General features: G+C 41.0%; 1 protein-coding gene across 1 annotated transcript in view; it reads right to left on the bottom strand.

The window, feature by feature from the left end:
- The window catches only part of LOC127434086 (vacuolar protein sorting-associated protein 41 homolog), a 44,149-nt gene extending 20,898 nt beyond the window's left edge, over positions 1–23,251 (bottom strand). Inside the window, exons 1-7 of the mRNA XM_051686547.1 lie at positions 23,056–23,251; positions 22,535–22,573; positions 13,511–13,618; positions 9,009–9,086; positions 8,654–8,728; positions 2,063–2,125; positions 1,572–1,637 (exon numbers count right to left, since the gene is read on the bottom strand). Coding sequence (XP_051542507.1) covers positions 1,572–1,637; positions 2,063–2,125; positions 8,654–8,728; positions 9,009–9,086; positions 13,511–13,618; positions 22,535–22,573; positions 23,056–23,076 — 450 coding nt within the window. The 5' untranslated portion in view covers positions 23,077–23,251. The remainder of the gene's footprint in view (positions 1–1,571; positions 1,638–2,062; positions 2,126–8,653; positions 8,729–9,008; positions 9,087–13,510; positions 13,619–22,534; positions 22,574–23,055) is intronic.
- Between the last annotated feature and the right edge of the window lie 188 nt (positions 23,252–23,439).

The following is a 23,439-nucleotide window of genomic DNA, read 5'->3' as shown; positions in this document are numbered from 1 at the left end:
GCAATTACGCTGTTGCAAAGTGATATTAATAAAGACATCTTAGCTGCGAGTAGCTTCCCCTTCCTTTTAACGAACCGCAACAAATGAAAATGAAAATTCTCTCATCATTTACTCACCCTCATGACATCCCAGATGTGTATTACTTTCTTTCTTCTGCAGAACACAAATTATGATTTTTAGAAGAATATTTCAGCTCTGTAGGTCCATACAAAGTGAATGGGTGCCCAAATTTAGATGCTCCAAAAATCACAAAGGCATCATAAAAGTAATCCATACGACTTCAGTGTTTTAATCCATATTTTCAGAAGTGATATGATAGGTGTGGGTGAGAAATCAATATTTAAGTCCTTTTTTGCTTGAAATTCTTCTCCCTGCCCAGAAGGGGGGGTGATATGCATTAAGAATGTGAATCACCAAAAACACAAGAAGAAGAATGTAAAAGTGATGTTTCTCACCCACACCTATATTGCTCGATTTTACTACCGGTGGTCTTATGGATTACTTTTATGCTGATTTATGTGATTTTTGGAGCTTAGAAATTTTGGCACCCATTCACTTGCATTGTATGTACCTACAGAGCTGAGATATTTTTCTTAAAATCTTCATTTGAGTTCAGCAGATGAAAGAAAGTCATACACATCTGGGATGGCACCAGGGTGAGTGAATGATGAGAGAATTTTCATTATTGGGTGAACTATCCCTTTAACAGTCTGACTTGTTGATGTTAAACTGGTGAGATAATCATGTTATTGTAAATAAGGAGCCTCCAAAAAAAAACAAAAAAAACAGCCTAGTCCTTCAGGTGCAAGGATGGGTCGATGTTCGCCAACTTGCCAACAAATTCGTCACCAAATAATCCAGCACTTTGAGAATAATGCTCCCCAACGACACTTTGGAAGGATTTAGGGCATTTCACTCTATTCAGTGCACAACACATTTAAAAGATTCAAGGAATCCAGTCAAATCTCGGTGTGTAAAGGGCAAGACCGAAAACCATTTCTGAATGCACGTTATCTCTGATCCCTTAGATGTCACAGTCTTAAAAACCGTCATACGTCTGCAATTGATATCTTGATATGGGCTCGGGAATACTTTGGTAAACCTTTGTCAGTCAACACTATTTGCCGCTGCATTCACAGATGCAAGTTAATACTTTACTGTGCAAAGCAGAAGCCATACATCAACACCGTCCAGAAGCGCAGACGACTTCTATGCACTCAGTCTCACCTGAGATGGAAAGTACAACAGTGGAATTGTGTTTTGTGGTCAGGGTTTTGTGGTCAGACAAGTCCACATTCCAAATAGTTTTTGGAAAAAACAGCCATTGTGTTCTCCGGGCAAAAAAAAAAAAAAAAAAAAAAAAAAAGGACTATACAAGCTTTTTGTTTTGTGAGCTTTTTGGAAGAGAGAGGGAATAGGAATGGGATTGGGAAATGGTGCAGACCGGACTCGAACCTGAGTGTCCCACATGATCACCAAGGCTCAATATTAATTTAGAAAGTGCACTAGAACACAGCTTCAACACAAAGATGTGTGTTGAACATATCGGATGCTTTTTAATCCAAACTCACCTTATTTCCTCCAGTCACAAATTGTTTATTGTTGGATTTGCTGAACTGAGGGTGTAGCGCCACAACCTGGGATTAAACAAGAGATTCAATTCAGATTTGTGGCAATATCAGAGTTAATATCAACTGAATCTACAGTATTTCTAACGGCATATAGTGGCTCAGATGAGGTTTGCCTGCATCCAATCTGAAAATATGCTCAATAAGTTCCTTTTAACCCAGGAAAAGTTAAAGTATTGATCCTCACAGCACTGGTTCTCTTTAATGTGTGGCATAGGTGACACCACTCATGCTCAACAAACAGGCGGCTCATGCATGATATGAAATGCCCAAAAGAAATCAATTAAGACTAGCAGGCTGAAATTACATTGATAATTCTCAAAAAACAATGCTTGTTCTGACAGGAAATCGAAATCAAATGGCTATTTCCCATCAGGCAGCGAAAATATAGGGAACAGAGGGAACTACGACTCGTATTAATGGCAATAAGTTACCTTGATGGGGCAGTCAAAGTTTTCATGGAAGCCCTCCCTGGTGTACAGGCCAAACACTTGCACCTGTAAAACAAGAGAAAGAGAAATGGAGAAAGAGTAAAGCTGACAAACAGAGATGTCTTTTAATGGTAAAACCACTGTGGTCTGGAGGTGCATTTCTGTGATAACAGTTGACTCAGGCAAAGTACCACAAAAGCATCAGGTCTTCCAGTCGGCTAGTTAACCATCTGCCAGACTCCCAATTAGTGGAAAGATCAACGTACTCTACCCTTGCATGCTTTTATGCTACTGACTTAATCTTTAGCTGCGCTGTAGTCCCCGACGGCTAAAAACAAGCCTTAGCAAAACATTTCACCTACACCTGTCTGAATGAAACAAGAGGAACTTTAAATGAGTGTGAGGTCTCTAGTAGAACACTATCTAAAAGTTAAGTATTCCGGTGATGGTGGCTGTAAGGAAACTATTGTGTTCAAACTGTTTACAGTTGAAGTCAGAAGTTTACATACACCTTAGCCACATACATTTAAACTCAGTTTTTCACAATTCCTGACATTTAATCATAGAAAGCATTCCCTGTCTTAGGTCAGTTAGAATCACTACTTTAAGAATGTGAAATGTCAGAATAATAGTAGAGAGTATTATTTATTTCAGCTTTTATTTCTTTCATTACATTCCCAGTGGGTCAGAAGTTTACATACACTTTGTTAGTATTTGGTAGCATTGCCTTTAAATTGTTTAAAGGAGACCTATTATTGCCCTTTTTCAAGATGTAATATAAGTCTCAGGTGTCCCCAGAATGTGTCTGTGAAGTTTCAGCTCAAAATACCCCACGGATCATTTATTATACCATGTTGTAAAGGCCTCTTTTTGGGTGGAATCAAAAACACGCTGTTTTCATTTGTGTCCCTTTAAATGCAAATGAGCTGCAGCACCCCGCCCCCTTTCCGGAAGAGGGCTGTGCCTTTACAGCTCGTGCTTCGGATACTACAGCAACAACAAATCAGAACCACTCATTCCACTTTTAGTACATCTCTCTTATGTTCACAGAAAACATACATAGTTTTCAAAAAGACAATCACCTTACTGTATTGTGCATAATAAAGTTGCGGTTATGAATTATACAGACAGTAAGCGTAGAAATAACGACATAGCTCTGGTCTCCGTGAATACAATCAGAGACAATGGTAACTTTAGCCGCATTAGCCGTGGAATCAGCTAACAAGCACATACGGAAAAGCGATTTACAAACATTTACAAAATATAAAGTGCGATACTTACATCTTCAGGATATAAAGCTAGAACATGAACAGTTGGTACTAATCCATGCTTGAGAATCAAATTTTTGGAAAATCCTGCTTTATATAGACCCTCATTCACAAAGCCGTCTGTGTAAAATGATTTGCACAAACATACACAAATTTTGGTATGTTTTGGGGCACATTTGCTTTAAAAACAAAACTTGTCCACCGCGTCTTCAGTGGCTCTGATGCCGGGAGTACATAAAGACTCTTATGTTCACTTTTACAGCCAACAACAGAACACTTATGACGCTTAAGCTGAGACATTATTCTTCTCACCATAGCTGCTCCAGCATGGAAAAAAATGGCGGACTTTATGTAGATCACTCAGGGGAGGATCTACGATAATAGGGTGGAGTCCGTCACCAGTCGTGGGCGAGGCCTGCTCTAACGTGACGTCACGTTAGAGCAGAAATGAAAACCAATCACTTTAAGACACTGTTTTAGATTAATAGAAATATAAGAAAGAGGAGTGGGTGGACTTTTAACATTGTAGGGTGGTTGTGTAAACACACTGCCGACTCACATTTATGTTCAAACACCATGTAAATGTGAATTTTGCATAATAGGTCCCCTTTAACTTGGGTCAAATGTTTTGGGTAGAGTTCCACAAGCTTCTCACAATAAGTTGCTGGAATTTTGGCCCATTCCTCCAGACAGAACCTTGAATTTGAATCAGGTTTGTAGGCCTCCTTGCTCGCACACACTTTTTCAGTTCTGCCCAAAAATTTTTGATCAGAATGAGGTCAGGGCTTTGTGATGGCCACTCCAATACCTTGACTTTGTTGTCCTTAAGCCATTTTGCCACAACTTTGGAGGTATGCTTGGGGTCATTGTCCATTTGGAAGACCCATTTGCGACCAAGCTTTAACTTCCTGGCTGATGTCTTGAGATTTTGCTTTAATATATCCACATAATTTTTGAACTGGTGCACTTCACAAAATAGATGGCATGATGATGCCATCTATTTTGTGAAGTGCACCAGTCCCTCCTGCAGCAAAACACCCCCCACAACATGATGCCGCCACCCCCATGCTTCACGGTTGGGATGGTGTTCTTCGGCTTGCAAGCCTCACCCCTTTTCCTCCAAACATAACAATGATCATTATGGCCAAACAGTTCAATTTTTGTTTCATTAGACCAGAGGACATTTCTCCAAAAAGTACGATCTTTGTCCCCATGTGCACTTGCAAACTGTAGTCTGGCATTTTTATGGCAATTTTGGAGCAGTGGCTTCTTCCTTGCCAAACAGCCTTTCAGGTTATGTCGACATAGGACTCGTTTTACTGTGGATATAGATACTGGTCTACCGGTTTCCTCCAGCATCTTCACAAGGTCTTTTGCTGTTGTTCTGGGATTGATTTGCACTTTTCGCACCAAACTACATTCATCTCTAAGAGACAGAATGCGTCTTCTTCCTGAGTGGTATGATGGCTGCGTGGTCCCTTGGTGTTTATACTTGCGTACTATTGTTTGTACAGATGAATGTGGTACCTTCAGGAAATTGCTCCCAAGGATGAACCAGACTTGTGGAAGTCCACCATTTTTTTTCTGAGACCTTGGCTGATTTCTTTTGATTTTCCCATGATGTCAAGCAAAGAGGCACTGAGTTTGAAGGTAGGCCTTAAAATACATCCACAGGTACACCCCCTATCAGAAGCTAATTGGCTAATTGTCTAAAGGCTTGACATCATTTTCTGGAAAGCTGCTTAAAGGCACAGTTAACTTGTAAACTTCTGAACCACTGGAATTGTGATATAGTCAATTAAAAGTGAAACAATCTGCCTTTAAACAATTTCTGAAAACATTACTTGTGTCATACACAAAGTAGATGTCCTAAACGACTTGCCAAAAATATAGTTTGCTAATATTAAATCTGTGCAGTGGTTAAAAAATGAGTATTAATGACTTCAACCTAAGTGTATGTAAACTTCTGACTTCAACTGTATATGCTACCTTTTCTGGAAAGGCAACTTAGAAAATAACACTTCAGAAATAAAAAATCCGGTCATCATTTACTCATTCTCAAGCCCCTATGTCTTTCATGGAACACAAAATAACTTATTTATAGCAGAATGTCCAGGCTGTTCTTTTTCATACAATGAAAGTGAATGGTGACCACGACAGTCAAGCAAGATTTTCAGTGAATAATGACTTCAAATTCAGTCAGCTCCTCACACAAATCTAATCATATGCCTTCAGAAGACCTTGTATATAGTGGACAAGTTATATGGACTACTATTATGATGCATAATAATGCTTTTTAAACCTTTTTGGAGCTTGACAGCCCCTTATTAATTTATTAATAAGTATCTGTTCGAGCAACTTGGACATTCTGAAAACAATCTCCCTTTGTGTTCCACAGAAGAAAGTCATACAGGTTTGGAACAACATGAGGGTGAGCAAATCATGACAGCAAAGTTGTGTCATGTTTTTAACAACAACAAAAAAATGATGGTTCTCAACGCATCAAAGACTTTAACTCTCAAGATACGTGTCATATTTTGCGTAACATTGGTACTAAAGCAGCTGGTAAGTGGATATGGGATTATCGGTGCACTGGAGCAAACAATGGCCTCTGCATCGATTTTAATTGGTGTAGGTGCTGCAGGCGAGACATGATCTTGCTTTTGCCGTAGGAACAGAAGAAGGCACAGCTTATCACAGCACAGATCAGACTGAGGAACCACACAAGGTGCTGATGATTAGCCTCCATGAACTGATAACAGCCAGCTCATGATCAATGAGCAGATAGACAGACAGGAACGATAGAAATCACGGAAGGAGAGGAGTTCTTTTTTTAACCACACATTAAAATGGACCAAATGCATAGATGCTGTTTCTGCAGGAGTCAAGAGTTGATGGAGATGGTATTGAGTGGGAAGACATCAAAACTTTCACACAGATCAACATGGAGAACTAAGGTAAACAACTCCTTAAAGCTCTCTGATTTTAAAGAAATACTTCACCGAAAAATTACAATTCTACTAATTTACTCACCTTTATGTCATTCCAAAGAGTAGTCCATGAAACTCGAAATTTAACACAAAATTTAAGCAATTTTTTCAGTGAAAATCTTGACATGCACAGTGAAAGCAGCTCCTTCACAGTGGCATGCGTATTTACGTGAGAACCTACATTGTTTTTAGTGATAAACAATTAAATTTCTCGAATGAATATGCAAGAAACTGTAAATGGGCTTCTCTTGTATCACTCATGACGTGCAACGGATGTTAAAACTTTCACTGAAAAATTAAATTTCAGGATCGGATGCATTCAAGACTTGGAATATGTCGTACGCGTCATATGGGCTACTTTATCCTTTTGCGACTCCGCGTTCACGCGTGTTGTACTGTGGCTTCGCTATACACAATGCATAATTTAAATGAACTAAAACTACTACGGGTGCAGCGCCAACAAAATCGCCTCTGGTGAAAAGAACCTCTTTAAGTTTTTTGATAGAAACCTGTTTGGTTTTAAAGAGTAGCGTCTCTAGTTTAGTTTGATATGCCGCTTTAAAAAATTATAAATTAGGACCGTTCCCACAAAAGTTGCAAAAATGTAAGTTATTTTGAATAATTTTCAAAATTAATACATCTGTGGGTCATTTAGCTTCATTTTAATATACATTTAGTTATATTTTATTTTGTTATCACTGTACAATACTGTTCTATTCATTAACATCAATGCATTCCTATATATTTACTGTGCATTTTCACATTCACAAGAATCAATGTATTCATCCAAAAACTGAAAAATTTTGATTTCAGAAGCGTTATATAAGGATAAATATAAGGTGCATTTCGAACTGTTCCGAGACCAGTGCAGACAGACAGCACACAGGAGGTTAAGTAATTCCCTAAATAGGGAGTAAGGGAGCAAGAGTGCATCCTATAGCTTTCTATGTAGCTAAATGCATTCACTCCTAAAATCCGACCCAAAGTTCAGTTTCAGGCTGCAGATGATTTTTGGACAACTCAACAGGTTCAGCAGACATAAGACAATGATAGTCAGTACATATATTCAGAATTTATAATGCAAAATGTTTATTTTAACATAGTTGGCAGTGATTTGATGATGCTGGCCATTACTTTTAATCATAATTATTTATTCAGCTTTATAGAATGTCAACTGTAATGTCTATAACGTCTCAAAAACATGAATAATGTAATATTGAATAATGAATAATAACAACACTCCTGGACACATAAACTATTTCATGAAAACAATCTGACATTCTATAGCTTGGTATTACTTAAAATTTCACAACTTAGTCCCGCTGTCCACCTATTGCATGTGGACATCTATTTGCTCTAGAATATATATATTTATAAATAATTTTTTTTTCTTTTTTTTTTTTTTGCTTGTTTATTAGGTGCTACTAGTTACAAATCAAAAAGGGAAATAGAAAATGCACACAGCGGTCACGCGGGGGTCTCAGTGCCCCGTGCTCTCACAGGCACAGCACCCAAATGACACGAGCGCATATCGCCAGAGACAACGGCAACATGCACTCACGCCAAACGACAGACAAGACAAGACATTTGTGCGAGGGTTCTGCCACATATAAACAGGCAACCAAGACCGAAGCGGCCGAACCCCAGCACAACATGACAACAAATCGCGACCCGGACACGCAGAGCAAGGCGAGCACAATGCAAAGCGCGCCCGAGGTTGCAAGAGACAAACACAAATCAATTGACACGAGTGCATGCCGCAAGAATGATATAAGAGCAATGCATTTGTGCCAATAACCAACAAGACAAGAGAATGCCTGACAGAGCCAAAAAGGGCAAGTCATGCATTCTCACATAGACTAGACAAAAACACTAAACAAGAATGTCAGAGCTCAGCCATAAAGACAACAAAACACAATCATCATAAGTGGCTGAACTCTGACACTCAGGAGATTATTGATACTTTTGGGTCCTTTTTTATCATTAAAGTGAGGCACTATCCACTGCCACTGTATTGAAAAAAACAAACTGAGAAATGTATTAAAAACACTCCTTTTGTGTTCTGCATAATAACGCAAGCCATACATATGGATCTGTAATAAAATAAAGGCGAGTAATTTATAACGGAAATTTTGGGTGTACTATTCCTTTAAATTACATCCAATCTGAACTAGCCAGCACCTTCACAAGCTGGTTATAACTGGTTGTTTAATCTTAATCAGTCTGACCAATCATAAACTAGTCTAACCTGATTTTAAGAATAGATTTAGGTTAGGGCAATTTTTGGTTGATAGTATTGTTGTATTAGGATCTGAAAGTGACCGTGGAATTCTTACCTTTCCATCCTCAGAGCAGATGCCAACATGCTCACCGCTCTCATCCAAACTGATCTGATTTATCTTCACTGGACTCTAGGGGGTGGGGGCAAAACATTAATAACTGTTACAGCAATGCAGTAACATAGTAATAACTACTTTATAAATGATGAAACAAGGTTAAAATGTGTATAAACTATATTATAAACAGACATATAAAACAAGAATTTGTAAGAAATTACTGAACAAATATGTTTAGAAAGGGTTGCGTTCCACTTTCAAATAAATTTGTCACACTATAATTTGCTTCCTGCTTTAAACTTCAAACATGGATAACAGGTGGATAGCAACCACCCTGACATGACTTCAGACTTACAATTTCAAACTTCTGTGTAACATTTCCTTGGATATCCAGGAGGTAAACCTTTCCGAAGTGTGTCCCAAGAGCCAGGAACTGAAAGCAATGGGGGACACAAACATGCCAGACATACAAGTCAAAACCACGGGACATCCTGCACTTATATGGACTTAAAAGCTGTGGCAGAGGTATTATAAATGAGTTTTACCAGGCATGGCTGTGAGGTGTTTGTGCGAGAGAGAGAGAGAGAGAGAGAGAGAGAGAGAGAGAGAGAGAGAGAGAGAGAGTGTCATTGTGGTTTCGACCGGTCCCCTCGAGGGCAAACAGTATGAAATTGCTGAAGGACAGAAAAGCTTCTTTATCGGAGCGCCCCAGTGTGAAATAGCATTTTTTCCCCCTAACATATCAAAACGCTTCAACATAATATATGTGCCACAGATCACACATCTCTACACCTAATGCAATTACATTCAGAGTAGGGGTGGGCAATATGACCAAAATCATATATCACGATATGAGTAATTTTATATCACGATAACGATATATATCGCTATATAAAGTCATTTTTATTCTGGAATGCCAATTAAAATCAGTTAACATAATAAATAACCCATAATGTAATGCCTATTTTTGGAAATAGTCAGTGAAATAAATACTTTTTAATGAAAACTTCCTCTTACATAATTTTCTCTTTATTTAGAACTTGACAAACAAAATTAAAAATAAAATAAACACTCAGTTTTAAAATCAACTTTACCATAATACTAAATTTCACATTATGCCACATTTCAGTCTAAAATGTTGTGGACCAGTTTTGTTATAAATTTTCCTCAAGAAACTGAAGATCTTTTCAAAGCAAAGTAACAAAGAAAATATTACATGACTTTAGTAGATAATACACAACGAAAATAACATGTCTTGCAGAAAATAAATGTAAAATATATTTATAAACACTTCTTGCAAAAAAAAAATAAATAAAAAAAAATAAAAATAAAAAAAAATGTATGCGGAATTAATGCAGAGCGCATATTTTGGCTTTCATAATATTCTTGAGCGTGCTTTATTTGAAGGCGTTTAAACATTGTTTTACAAGTGATTATCGCCACGCGACAATTTGCAGATTAACATTTTCTAATCAGTGTCAGCTTTTGTGAACCAGATGTCGCACCTGTTTTTATATATATATATATATTAATCCCCTTTTTTCTTCCCAATTTGGAATGCCCAATTCCCACTACTAAGTAGGTCCTCATGGTGGTGCGGTTACTCACCTCAATCCAGGTGGCGGAGGACAAGTCTCAGTTGCCTCCTCTTCTGAGACCGTCAATATGCGCATCTTATCACGTGGCTCGCTGTGCATGACACCGCGGAGACTCACAGCACGTGGAGGCTCATGCTACTCTCCGCGATCCACGCACAACTTACCACGCTCCCCATTGAGAGCGAGAACCCCTAATCATGACCACGAGGAGGTTACCCCATGTGACTCTACCCTCCCTAGCAACTGGGCCAATTTGGTTGCTTAGGAGACCTGGCTAGAGTCACTCAGCATGCCCTGGATTCAAACTCGCAACTCCAGGGTTGGTAGTCAGCGTCAGTACTCGCTGAGCTACCCAGGCCCCCTTGTCGCACCTGTTTTAATAACAGGCTCCCTTTCATTTTCTTAACTTTTCTTTTGATCACATCAGCAAAAATTCATCAAATGGAGATGTACAGATATGCGGTGTAGTCAAGCACACCTCGGCATGTTAAAGAGATGATCCAGGTGTCTGGATCACAGTGATGCTGTCCCGGAAGAGTGTGTCAGTCAGATCACGGTGGACTTCTGCATCCTCCGCTGTAGAGTGCTCAGAACAGGCCCGCAAAATCAGAATTGCAAATAATCAGCCACGAGTTTGTGGGCATATTTGCGTCGTTGCCTGATCGGCATAATTCCTGTAGTGAATCTGACATTAAACCAGCGCAGGCAAATAACCATCTAATTCATTCCCCGCTCAAGCCTGGTTTCAGTTTCACGTGAAGCATGCCCACTGATAGATATGGTCACGCTGCACACAGATATCTACATATCGCAATATACACGATATAGCAAAATCTCTGCCAAGTGAAACTTTATATCGTCACCACGACATATATCGTCATATTGCCCAGCCATATTTCAGAGTTTCACATATAGAAAAACATTTGCTATTATCTGAATTCCCAATATTACCTCCAACAAATTCAAAATTTGTATGTTGTTTAATGAATAAAAACGATATTAAAACGAACTCTTGTTCAAGAGTTCTCGTTTTTACAGTCTAGGAGAAAACTATATATATTTATTTTATTAAGCAACTCATGAGCTAGCCTTTACTATATTCAAGTCTTTGCAAGCTGTTCACTCTTAAATACTGTGTTTCCATTTATCTGTTCAAATTAATATAAAATGGTGTTTGCAACCCATTTTTTCTGTAATGTGACATATTTGAGTAATCAAGGTGATCACATGGGAGGTCGGCATGTTGTTTACGATACTTTCAGTGCCCTAGGTTCAGATACATTATGCCGACTTACTGACAAGCGGCATCTCCCATCAGACATCCTTGCATTGCCTCCAGCGTGATTATGTTCCCCTATGGCGCAACTAAAATCACACTGTGTCAGCAGCGTGGGAGACCCATGTTCGGATCCCACATTGAAACCAGGAAGTAATCACATTTGCATAATCAGTGACAAGCGCAATTCTGAGGTTGCTTTTTTTCCCCCTCTAACATTACATTTTACTCCACTGATGTTTAGGTTTGGGGACTGGATTGGGGGGTTTCAGTCTGTAAAAAAACCACATTCCTCTTCACTGTATTACAGCCTGTACAGCCGAAAACAAAAACTCACTTTTGGGGCCTCTCCGTGGACATTACACACTGTAAATTGCATTCACATGGGCCTATTCGCCCAACAACACTTACTGCTTTGGCCACTGGGGGAATGTTTCACATTACGGTAAGCATGGACCGATTTTAACTAAAGAAAAGTCAACCTACTGTTTCTGATTTCAGTGTGAAATAAGTCTGGAGTGAAACAGTATATTCAAAACGAAAAAAATAGAACAGGACCTGATTTTATCCATTAGATATCTTAGAGGTGGAGAAAGTTATTATATTTTGAATAAACATTATAAATTAAGATAGCAAATAGGGTTGATTTTGCAAACCCTGTCATACTATAACACACACAGAATGAGCTCTTCTTTTAAACTGAGGTTAGCCTGTGTCCAAACACACACACACCTCTGCTTAACGTGTGCAGACCTTTCTCTGTCGCGGCACACCGAGCCACCCCATGCTTCACTGCAGTCTATAATGAAATGCTTATGTTTACATGCACAGCTGAGCATGTAAAACAGAACCACCCACAATCCCCCAAAATAAAATCAGCCACAAATAAATAAATAAAAGGGGTGGACACACCAGCCTCAGTGGCTCTTAAAAGGGATTTATCAAAATGAAATTGCTGAAATAAAATGTGGATTCCTGGCACTTATAATATGAGGCAACATTAGGCAGGTGGGCTGCTAGCATGTCCTGGAGTGTGTGTGTATGTCTAGGTAGGAGAATGTACATAGGAACGCACATATAAAAGACTAAAGGGAAGAGACTAAAGAGAAAGAGATGTAAGAGAAAGTAAGAGAAGGTAAAAGAGTGAAAAAATGGGGGACTCTCTTTGGAAATTCAGCTTTTCAATGTCTCATCTTGCAAGCTAGCCTTTTTTTTGGAAAGATGGAAGGGGAGGACGATGTCCCCAGGGAAAAAGCAGGAAAAATCAATAGCGGTTAATAAAACATCAGGTGTGGAGACATAACTAGGTATGACTATTCATCCACAGCGTCCATGCATGAGTGAACCAGCTGCCATGATGATTAACCAGTACACGTAGAATGTTCCACCAACAAAAATATCAAGCCCGGGAAAAAACTGAAAGAGGACAGGCAAAAAAGGCATAAAAATCTAAAAGTAGAGGAAATGAAAAGGAAGCAGTGAAAGGCTGTTGGCCTGTGAATGTTTGTGCATGAGCTCTTCTCTGAGAGAGGTATGGTGTGGAAGGGAGAGGTCAGAGTCTCATTTTTGATACTGTGCTAGAGTACAAGCAATACATTTATTTTTTAACCAATCAGTAACATTTCCTGGTCGCAGATATATGAAACTGCTCCCAGACATCAATACATCTTAAAATATCTGAAAAAGATTTGCATTTGGAATATGATACATTTAAATCCTGAGATACACAAATAAAATAAAACAATTATATAATTTTAATAATAAATTCGTGAATCATGGAATTGTAACTGGTATTCAGTATTTAGAGCTGTGTAATTAGAATTCAGATTGTAAAAAAAATAATAATAAAAAAAATTATTTTTTTAAGTTTATAATTGTCAGTTTGATTTATTTTAGATTCTTTATATGAACCATATGAAAGGCATACAAACACATGTGTCTTGTTTTTATTTAATACATGCAAAAGAGTAGAGTTCTAAAGACCTTGTCATGCACTGTCATGCAGCTGGCCGCATCCTTCTGCAAGATCTCTGTCACCCCATTGGTCAGCCGCTCATACTTCAATTTAGGCTCCTCCTCTGTGTCCTCCTCCTGATACACAACATAGACGTACATACTTTATTATTTTTGCATCTTCAATTCAACTTTTAGTCAGAGGTACCAGAATGTGAGACTGATTCACTAGTTCACATAGTTACTCACAGTTATTAAATAAGAGCAAAAACATAAATATCAAATTAGCATTTTGTTGACTTCGCATGAACGTGAATGGGATAATGTTTCATGCTGAATTTTGATGACCTGCATGACCTTTTGCTTCTACAGCTGAATTTCAATGTCAAAGCCATGATGCAGCGTTAGTGCATATGCTCGCAACGTGTTAGAACTGCTTACGTGAGCGATGCAGGTTCAAGTCTGGACCGTGACATGTCAAAAGTCATACTTTCTAATAATACAGGCAAACAAAACACCAAAAAAAACAAACAAAAAACAAACAAAAAAAAACCCACGTTGCTAAATAAAACTCTTATAGGAGTCTTGTAATACAATACATTTACATTTTTGACTTTGAGTATAAAACTTTTATTCAAAACAAGAACATTGCAGTTATTCTGTTGCAAATATAAGTATAATAATAAGTCCCAACCAAGTAGTACAATGAATAAGATTCATCGACAGACTGAAGGTATGGGTAGTGTTTCATTTTAGCAAACTGTAAGGAACTTCACACAGGGAGGGAAGGAGTACACAGAAACTGGGTGCTTCGAATCACAGGTAAGGCTTTTTAATTAATCAACTTCCACACTTTACAGCTTCCAAAATAACACAACAGCTTTTCAGCTTCACAAACTCATCAGCTTCACAACTGTGCCAGACTCTCTCTCTCTTCTTGTCGGTGCCGTGGTCTCTTATATACCGCTCTCCCCAAGCTCACTGCAATTGGAAACAGGTGTTAATCATAATCTGGCTCAAATGTATGCACCCTTACCACTTTCTCCCTCTCTCTCTCCGGGCAGACGCTCAACCATGCCACCGCTGCCACATAACCCAACCGCCCGACTCAGACCAGAGAGACATCCAGCCTGTCTACCACTCCCCCCCCATTTCTGGAAAGGAAGTCGGCGACAGCCATCTGCGCTCCAAGTCTGTGGACCACCTTGAACTTAAACGGCTGAAGAGCTAGATACCAATGGGTGATCCGAGCATTGGTAACCTTCATGCGGTGGAGCCATTGGAGTGGGGCGTGGTCTGAACACAGAGTGAAGGCCCGCCCCAACAGGTAGTACCGGAGAGTGAGGACCACCCATTTGATGGCAAGACACTCTTTTTTAATGGTGCTGTACTTAGTCTCCCTCAGCCAGAGCTTGCGACTAAATGTACAGCACCGGGCATTCCTCCCCCTCCACCACCTGCGAGAGCACCTCCCCCAGCCCTCTGTCTGAAGCGTCCATCTGTAAGACAAAAGGGAGAGATAGATCAGGCGAATGTAAAAGCGGCCCCCCACAAAGTGCGGCTTTAACTTGTGTAAATGCCTGTTGACACTGCTCTGTCCACTGGACCGGGTCTGGAGCTCCCTTTTTAGTGAGATCAGTCAGTGGGCTGGTGACGTCCGAATAATTAGGCACAAACCTCAGCCAGCCCCAGGAACTGTCTCACCCCCTTTTTGGTCTTGGGTCTCGGGCAGGTTGCAATTGCCGCAGTCTTGTCAATTTGGGGACGCGCCTGCCCATGGCCCAAGTGGAACCCCAGATACCGTACCTCCACCCGTCCAATCGCACACTTCGTGGGGTTTGCTGTGAGTCCCGCCCGTCGCAGCGACTTCAGAGCCGCCCTCAGATGCAGCATATGCCGCTGCCAATCATTGCTGTAAATGATGATATCATCCAAAAAGGCAGCGGTGTAAGCCGAATGTGGTCTCAGGATTTGGTCGATGGAGGCGCTGAAACGTGGCCGGGGCACCAAACAAACCGAATGGAAGTGTCACAAATTGGTGTAATCCGAACGGTGTGGAGAAGGCAGTTTTTTCACTGGAAATTGGTGTCAAGGGGATCTGCCAATAACCCTTTGTCAAATCCAGTGGTGCCCAACCGATCCAATAACTCAATGCGAGGCATTGGGTAGGCATCGAATTTAGACACTGCGTTGACTTTTCCATAATCCACACAGAACCATACAGACCCGTCGCTCTTAGGAACCAGAACAACCGGGCTGAACCAATTGCTGTGGGATTCCTCTATTACCCCCATATCGAGCATTGCATCCAATTCTTCCCGAACTATTTTTTTTTTTTTTTTGTGTGTTTGGGCAATTGGTAGGGACAGCTACGTACCACTACCCTCGGCTCGGTCGATGTGGTGCTGGATGAGGTTTGTACAACCCAGCAGAGGGGAAAACACATCTACAAATTTGGCAACCTCTGCGACTTGACAAGGTGAGAGGTGGTCTCCACAAGTGACCGGGGTGATATGACTGTGTTTTATATTCACCACCGGCCCGAGCTCTGCCCTCTCCGGAACTACCATAGCCAAGGTCACAGGGACCACCTCCCGCCACAATTTCAGGAGGTTGAGGTAGTATATTTGACGTGAGCCTCCTCTATTGGTTCGCTTTACCTCATAATCGAGATCCCCCACTTGTCGTGTGACCTCAAATGGTCCTTGCCATTTGGCGATTAATTTGGAGCCCGATGTGGGGAGTAATACGAGCACTTTTTCTCCTGGTGCAAATTCCCACAGCCGAGTTCCCCTGTTATACAGTTGGCTTTGACATTACTGAGCTTGGAGCAAATCTCCTGTGTTAGTTGCCCCAAAGTGTGGAGTTTTGCTCTAGGATCAAGAACGTATTGGATTTCATTCTTACTGGTTGAAGGTCCCTCCTCCCAAGCTTCGCGTATGACATCAAGCACGCCGCGCAAGCACCGCCCATACAACAGCTCGAATGGGGAAAACCCTGTGGAGGCTTGCGGGACCTCTCGTACTGCGAATAACAGGGGATCGAGACATTTGTCCCAATTTCTAGCATCCTCGTGCATGAACTTTCTAATCATATTTTTAAGGGTTCTATTAAATCGCTCCACCAAGCCATCTGTTTGTGGATGGTAAACACTGGTGCGAATCAACTTAATACCCAACAATTCATAAAGTTCACAAAGTGTCCGTGACATAAATGTTGTGCCTTGATCAGTGAGGATTTCTTTTGAAATCCCCACCTGGGAGATTATTTTGAAGAGTGCCTCTGTAACACTGTGTGCTGAGATGTTGCGTAGAGGCACTGCTTCCGGATATCGTGTTGCATAGTCCACCAGGACTAATACAAAGTGATGTTCGTGTGCTGACCGCTCTAATGGCCCGACGAGGTCCATGCCAATTCTTTCGAAGGGGAACTCGATCAGCAGAAGGGGGTGCAATAGTGCTCCTGGGGTGGCCGGTGGATTCACCAGCTGACATTCACGGCATGCCGCACACCAACTGCAAACATCGGCGCCAATGCCTGGCCAATAAAACTGGGCTGTTAGTCAGTTCAGTGTTTTCCTCTCCCCTAAGTGACCCGCCATCGGATTATAATGAGCCGCCTGGAACAACATTTCACAGCGGCTCTGCAGTATTAAGAGCTGGGTTGTATCTTCCTTTGTTTGAGCATCTTGCGTCACTCTATACAACCGCTCCTTTATTATTGCAAAATACGGATAAGAAAGTGTGATGTTCGGCTGGAGTTGCTGACCATCAATAACTTTCACTTGGTCGAAGGCGTGCCTGAGGTTTTCGTCTTTTGACTGCTCCAGAGGGAAATCCCCTCGGGAAATCCCCTGAGGATGGGAGGGGCCACGGCCTCGCCCCCCTCACGTCACCCTGACGTGGAGCTGACGAAGACGGCCCGGCTCTGCCTCCCCTGCCAAAGCATTGCACATTTCACATCTCGCAGCTTTTTGCGCAGGACCCATCCACACACATTCCCTTTAACATATTTTTAATTCCGGCCAATTAGTTCCCAGAATCAGTGAATGGGTGAGGCGACCATGGCCTCCACTCTACGCTTTGTTCCCCAAAATTTAATAAAGAGGGTCACTACCGGGTAGTTGTGAATATCCCTGTGCACACACTTCACCCTCACCCTTTTGGTTGAGCCCAAAGCCTCATGTTGAACCAAGCATTGGTGGAGAGTGGTCTGGTTACAACCCCTATCCACAAAGGCTTGGTGTGTACTCCCCTTGACTCTTACCGGTATCCTGTACCCTCCAACCCGATCGGGGGCAGCCTGTGGAGTGTCAGGGATCTGGACCACAGTTCCCAGCTCCAAAACAGGGCATTGACTCCGGATCCCCACAGCTCCAGCAGGCTGGCCCAGGCACTACACCAGCACCTGCGTCGGCGGGCACATCCACCTGAGGGGGAGAGCGGTGGGGCAATGAAGTCGCTGTGGGGGGGGGACAAACCCCCGTGAACAGGAAGCCGGCTTAGACGGTGGGATTCCATGCCTCCGTGGTACTGGGATGGCCTGTGGGGAGAAAGCAGAGTGAGAGGGGAGGGAGACGGGATCGGGGAGAAAACAGGGGGAGGAGAGAGAGAGTGGGAGGGCTCTTCCGCCCACAGGTACGCCGTCATATGTTCCTCCGCCAATTGGACCACTTCCTCCAGCGACGCCGGGCAGTAGCACTGGACACATTCCGCCGTCCCTTTCGGGAGCCGACGGATCAGCTGCTCCAGCACCACCTGGTCGATAACTCCCTTGATGCCGCGGTCCCCTGCCAGCAGTCATTTTTGGCAGGCTTCTCTGAGTCGTTGGGAGAAGGCAAACGGGCGGCCGGTCTTTTCCAACTCCACTGACTGGAAAAACTGACGATACTGTTCTGGACTTCGGCCAACCTGTTGCAGGATGGTCTTCTTCAGGTCACTGTAAGCCAGGAGACTAGCCACTGGCAGTTGTTGAGCTGCGAGTTGGGCCTCCCTGGTCAACAAAGGAATCAGCCGGGCCACCCATTGAGCACGCGACCAACCACAGATCTCAGCAGTCCGCTCAAAGAGGTCGATGAAGGCTTCTGGGTCATCTTCCACCCCATCCTCATGAGCGTGGGCATGGGGCTACTTTTGTTCGGGGTCGCAGCTGGGGCTTTCTCCTGGCTGAGGCGGCTCCGGATCGCCTGTTGGTGGGAGTGGTGCAGGCCGGTGAGGGACTTGAGAACTTCTGCCAATGGTGAGGTCTCCATGAGGCGTACCGTCTTCGATTACAATTCCCGGGTTTCTGCACCAGTGTAAGGAACTTCACACAGGGAGGGAAGGAGGACACGGGAAACTGGGTGCTTCAAATCACACGTAAGGCTTTTTAATTAATCAACTTCCATGCTTTACAGCTTCCAAAATAACAGCTTTTCAGCTTCACAAACTCATCAGCTTCACAACTGGTCTCTCTGTGCCAGACTCTCTCTCTCTTCTTGTCGGTGGCGTGGTCTCTTATATACCACTCTCCCCAAGCTCACTGCAATTGGAAACAGGTGTTAATCATAATCTGGCTCAAGTGTATGCACCCTTACCGCTTTATCTCCAGGCGGACGCTCGACCACGCCCCCGCTGCCACACAAACATTTTCTGGTAACACTTTATTTTACAGTGTCCTTGTTACACATATTACCTGTACTGACTATAGTAATAACAGTAAATTATGCATAACTACATATAACTAACCCTAATCCAAACCCTAGAGTAAGTACATGTTGTAAATTAATTACTCAGTATTTATTTGTGTAATTACACTGTAACATGGACACTGTAAAATAAAGTGTAACCCATTTATTTTTCTCATCACCAACAACTCCCTTGTCCATTTCCTGTTCTGTCCAGATGTGACATTTCTAATGCCTGAGCATTTGCCATGGTCTACAAAGCCATTACAGACAGGGATGGAGAGAAAGGGAGAAAGAAATCTTGACAAACTTTCTACAGTGGGGAGGGGTGGATAATATCACTCCTGTTTTATATCCCGTAATTTCTTCCTCTTGTTAGTGTTTGCCATCGCCACGGCGATGTGGTGGATGAGTGTTGTGCCTCATTCCCTGCTGCTCCTAACTGGTGCCCTGGGGAGCTGGGTATGAAGGGAAGTCTGTCTTTAATTGCTCCTTTTCTGGAGTGGTGTGACCATCTACACACTCTGTCTTTTGCTCATCCCTCATTCTTTGCCTCTGTCTAGTTACAAACTATCTGAAGCATCGATTCTCAAAACCACAGATTAATGTCAAACCCTGCCAGCATCCTTTCTCATTTCATTGCGTGACATCACATTTAAAGGCTGTGACATGTTCCCTCCAGTTTTGAGAGGTGCATTCTTTTCTTCATGAGCCTAAATATAATTTTTTTTGATTGTGGGGTATCGCGGGATATAAGAAATGGAAGAATGCTTAAATCTACAACAATCTTTTTTATGAGGGCTTCTCAAATCTTTCTTTTTGAACTGATTGTGAATCCCCCATCCCCAAGACAAAATATAACACAATACAAAAAGTGAGATGCCCTAGAGAGGGCTGCATAATTTGGATTACATAATTGCATGGCAGATACAAATGATACATTTTAGGACACACGGACCATGAGATCCAAGGTGTTAAATAATAGTATGCTTCTGTAGAAGCCAGAGTGCAAATTAGTTAATTAAAATTGAATTTAACTAAAATAAAAATCCGTCGGAGAATATAACATCTTCAATTTGTCTACGATAACATCAGGAAGTTATAAGCTATGGGGAAGGGAGAGAGACATGCGCAACAATTCTGAACTGAACAAACAGTGGCTTCTGGTGATTCCAAAGGAAAACAAAATCATGCTCTTCAAGGTGTACGGGTGCATGCAGAAGACAGTTTGTGATTTCAATTGTGAAGTTCTTTAGGTTGATTATTAAACAATTAAAGCTGATTGTCACTCATGGTTACACTGTGTATTTAAAAGGCTACCAGATTCCTATACAATTAGGCTACATACAGTATTAAAGGAATAGCTCACCAAAAAATATAAATTCTCATCATTTACTCACCCTCATGAAATCCCAGATGTGTATGACTTTCTTTCTTCTGCACAACACAAAGATTCTTAGGAAAATATCTCAGCTCTGTAGGTCCATTCAATGCAAGTGAATGGTGGCCTGAACTTTGAAGCTCCAAAAAGCACATGAAGGAAACATAAAAGAAACATAAAAGTAATCCATATGACTCCAGTGGTTAAGGGTGCTTTCACACTGGCAGTTTAGTCCTAAACAGAGCATGGTTCGCATGAAAAGTTGGTAATGTGAAAGCTGTCATGCGAACCGGGAAGCGCACCGCAGTACCGAACCCGAGACTACCTGTAGGTGGTGGTCTGAGTTTGATTGCACTGGGTCTGTGGCGCGGTTCGCATAAGTGAGAAAGCAACCTGTAATCGGTAATGCACTTGTTCAGGAAGTAAAATGACTTGCGCATGCATTTTTGCCAAATTAAGCATGATGACATCATCAGTTGCACAAAAACAAACACACACACGCATCATGAGTTGCAGGGAAATGTTGAGGGACACAGAAAAGGTAAGGTGCCTTTTATATATGTGAGTGAGTGAGCATGCAACCAGCTGTGTCCTCAAAAAAGAGCGTTTGTGAGCATCAGATATAGTCTCCTTCCCCTAGACATGTACAACTGCACAGAGGCGTAAGTGTCATTCACTCTGGTGTGCATAATGACACAAAATTAATAACGAACACACAAATATAGTGACCCGCGTTGTGCTTTCCATCATGTGCATGTTTGTGATGATGCAAGTTGATGATGTAAAATCACCGGGGTTCAACAGGATCAAACAAGAGTCTGAAACCAGACCAACGCTGCGGGGGGCGCCAGGAACAATTGCACTGCAGCAAATATGCCCAGTGTGAAAACCACCTAAATCTATGTCTTCAGAAGCGATATGATAGGTGTGGGTGAGAAACAGATAAATAAGTCCTTTTTTTTCCCTATAAATATCCACTTTCACATTCTTTTGTTTTTGACGATACAAATCCTTCGTGCATATCACCACCTACTGGGCAGGGAGGAGAATTTATAGTAAAAAAAACAAAAAAAACAAAAGGACTTAAATATTGATTTGTTTCTCACCCACACCTATCACATCGCTTCAGAAGATATGGATTGAATCACTGGAGTCGTATGGATAACTTTTATGCTGTCTTTATGTATGGAGCTTCAAAGTTTTGATACTCATTTATTTCCATTGACTGGACCAACAGAGCTGAAATATATGAAAAAAAGTCATACACATCTGGGATGGCATGAAGGTGAGTAAATGATGAGAGAATAATCAAATAATGACACCTTTAATCTCAAATAATTGTCCTGTAAAACATGTTTTTAACTGATATGATTGCACAGCAAGAGGCCTGTATTTTCACAACATCATGCATTCGCCGGTCTTGTACGTGTTTTCATGCAATGCAAACTTTAGGTTTTCTGTGTTGAATAATGTTGCAAATTCTGCTGATTTAAACTTAGTTTGAATCAGTCACCAAGGTAAAGTTATTAAACTGACTAACACAGACTAGGTTTTGTTGAAATTGTGAGAATAACTTTTGATAGTCTTAGAAGCATCAATAAGAATGGGTTAAAAATTACAAACCTATCAGTGATGATGTACCGTAAGGCATTTTTTTTCCAGCAAAAGTGTGTCTATAATATTACCGCCATGGAGTTACATTAACAGCTGTATATCTTCCAGCTATTATTGCTAATTAAAAAACCTATTTATCTATCTATTTATTTTTGTAAAGGAAACATTTAAGGAAAAACATAAATATTTAAATAATATAATATTTTTTTTCTTCTTCTAGCATTTATAAAACAAATATATATATATATATATATATATATATATATATATATATATATATATATAGTTGAATTAAAATGTATTATTCTGTAGTGATGCCAGTAAAGCAGATTAAGTACAAATCTGAATTACTGTCCTGACTGTCCCGATCTCAATGTCCCGATCTTGAAATTACCTCAGAGTCATCTGTTGACTCATCACTTGGTTTTCTGCCCTGTAAAATAAAACAGATTCAAGTTTTACAATTATTTTCACCCATCTGATCTCTCATCTTACGTGCTGACAGATTTTCAATATCGTGATTTCAAAGTAAGAAAAAAGCAATGCATTGTTATTACTGCATTAACAGGAAACAATTATTCCTATGCTTCTTTCAAACAGAAATACTTGTGATAACAAAGAGAAAGGTGCTACACCCATGATCGAAAACAGCCTATAAGACTATATATTACTTACAAGGTGTTTGTTATAAAGTACTCTTGATGCTGTAGCAATAATATTGGCAAGTGTCAAACTATCCTGTTAGCTTGCAAGCTCAAATAACACGTCTTTATCTCGTTAAAATACTTTACAAAGACCATTCACATCTCAAATAGCCTACATGCATTCAAAATAAAACATGCACAAATAAACACACGTATAGAATACAGTACACGTTCATTTGAAAACAGAAATGTTCTTCATTTAGAATCCTACCTGCTCCCCCAATTCCGCCATGATTCAGGCTCCAGATGTGCAGAAATAAGGCAAATTTCGTCGTATTGCATTAAACTACGGCGTTTCTCCAGTATTAATAATTCTATAAACACTAAAATACGTTGTTTTGTACAATAAAACGTTTGTGAACCACCGCAGCTACTCATGCGTTGCTCATTATGTACGCTGAGAAAAATCACATGACAACAATAGGAAGTGCTTCTCGAGCATCATGGGAAATGTAGTTTAAGTGGACTCATTCGACTACGTTCGAATTTTTCCTCAAAGATAAGTAAATACGTTTTATTTTCCTGTGATTTTATTTTGTTTTATTTAATCTTAAATCATATTCATCCTTATTAAATGTGAACTCAGTAATCTTTA

The sequence above is a fragment of the Myxocyprinus asiaticus genome, chromosome 44 (genome assembly GCF_019703515.2).
Source record: "Myxocyprinus asiaticus isolate MX2 ecotype Aquarium Trade chromosome 44, UBuf_Myxa_2, whole genome shotgun sequence".
In the NCBI taxonomy this organism is placed as follows: Eukaryota; Metazoa; Chordata; class Actinopteri; order Cypriniformes; family Catostomidae; genus Myxocyprinus; species Myxocyprinus asiaticus.
This window is presented reverse-complemented; position numbering and strand designations above follow the sequence as displayed.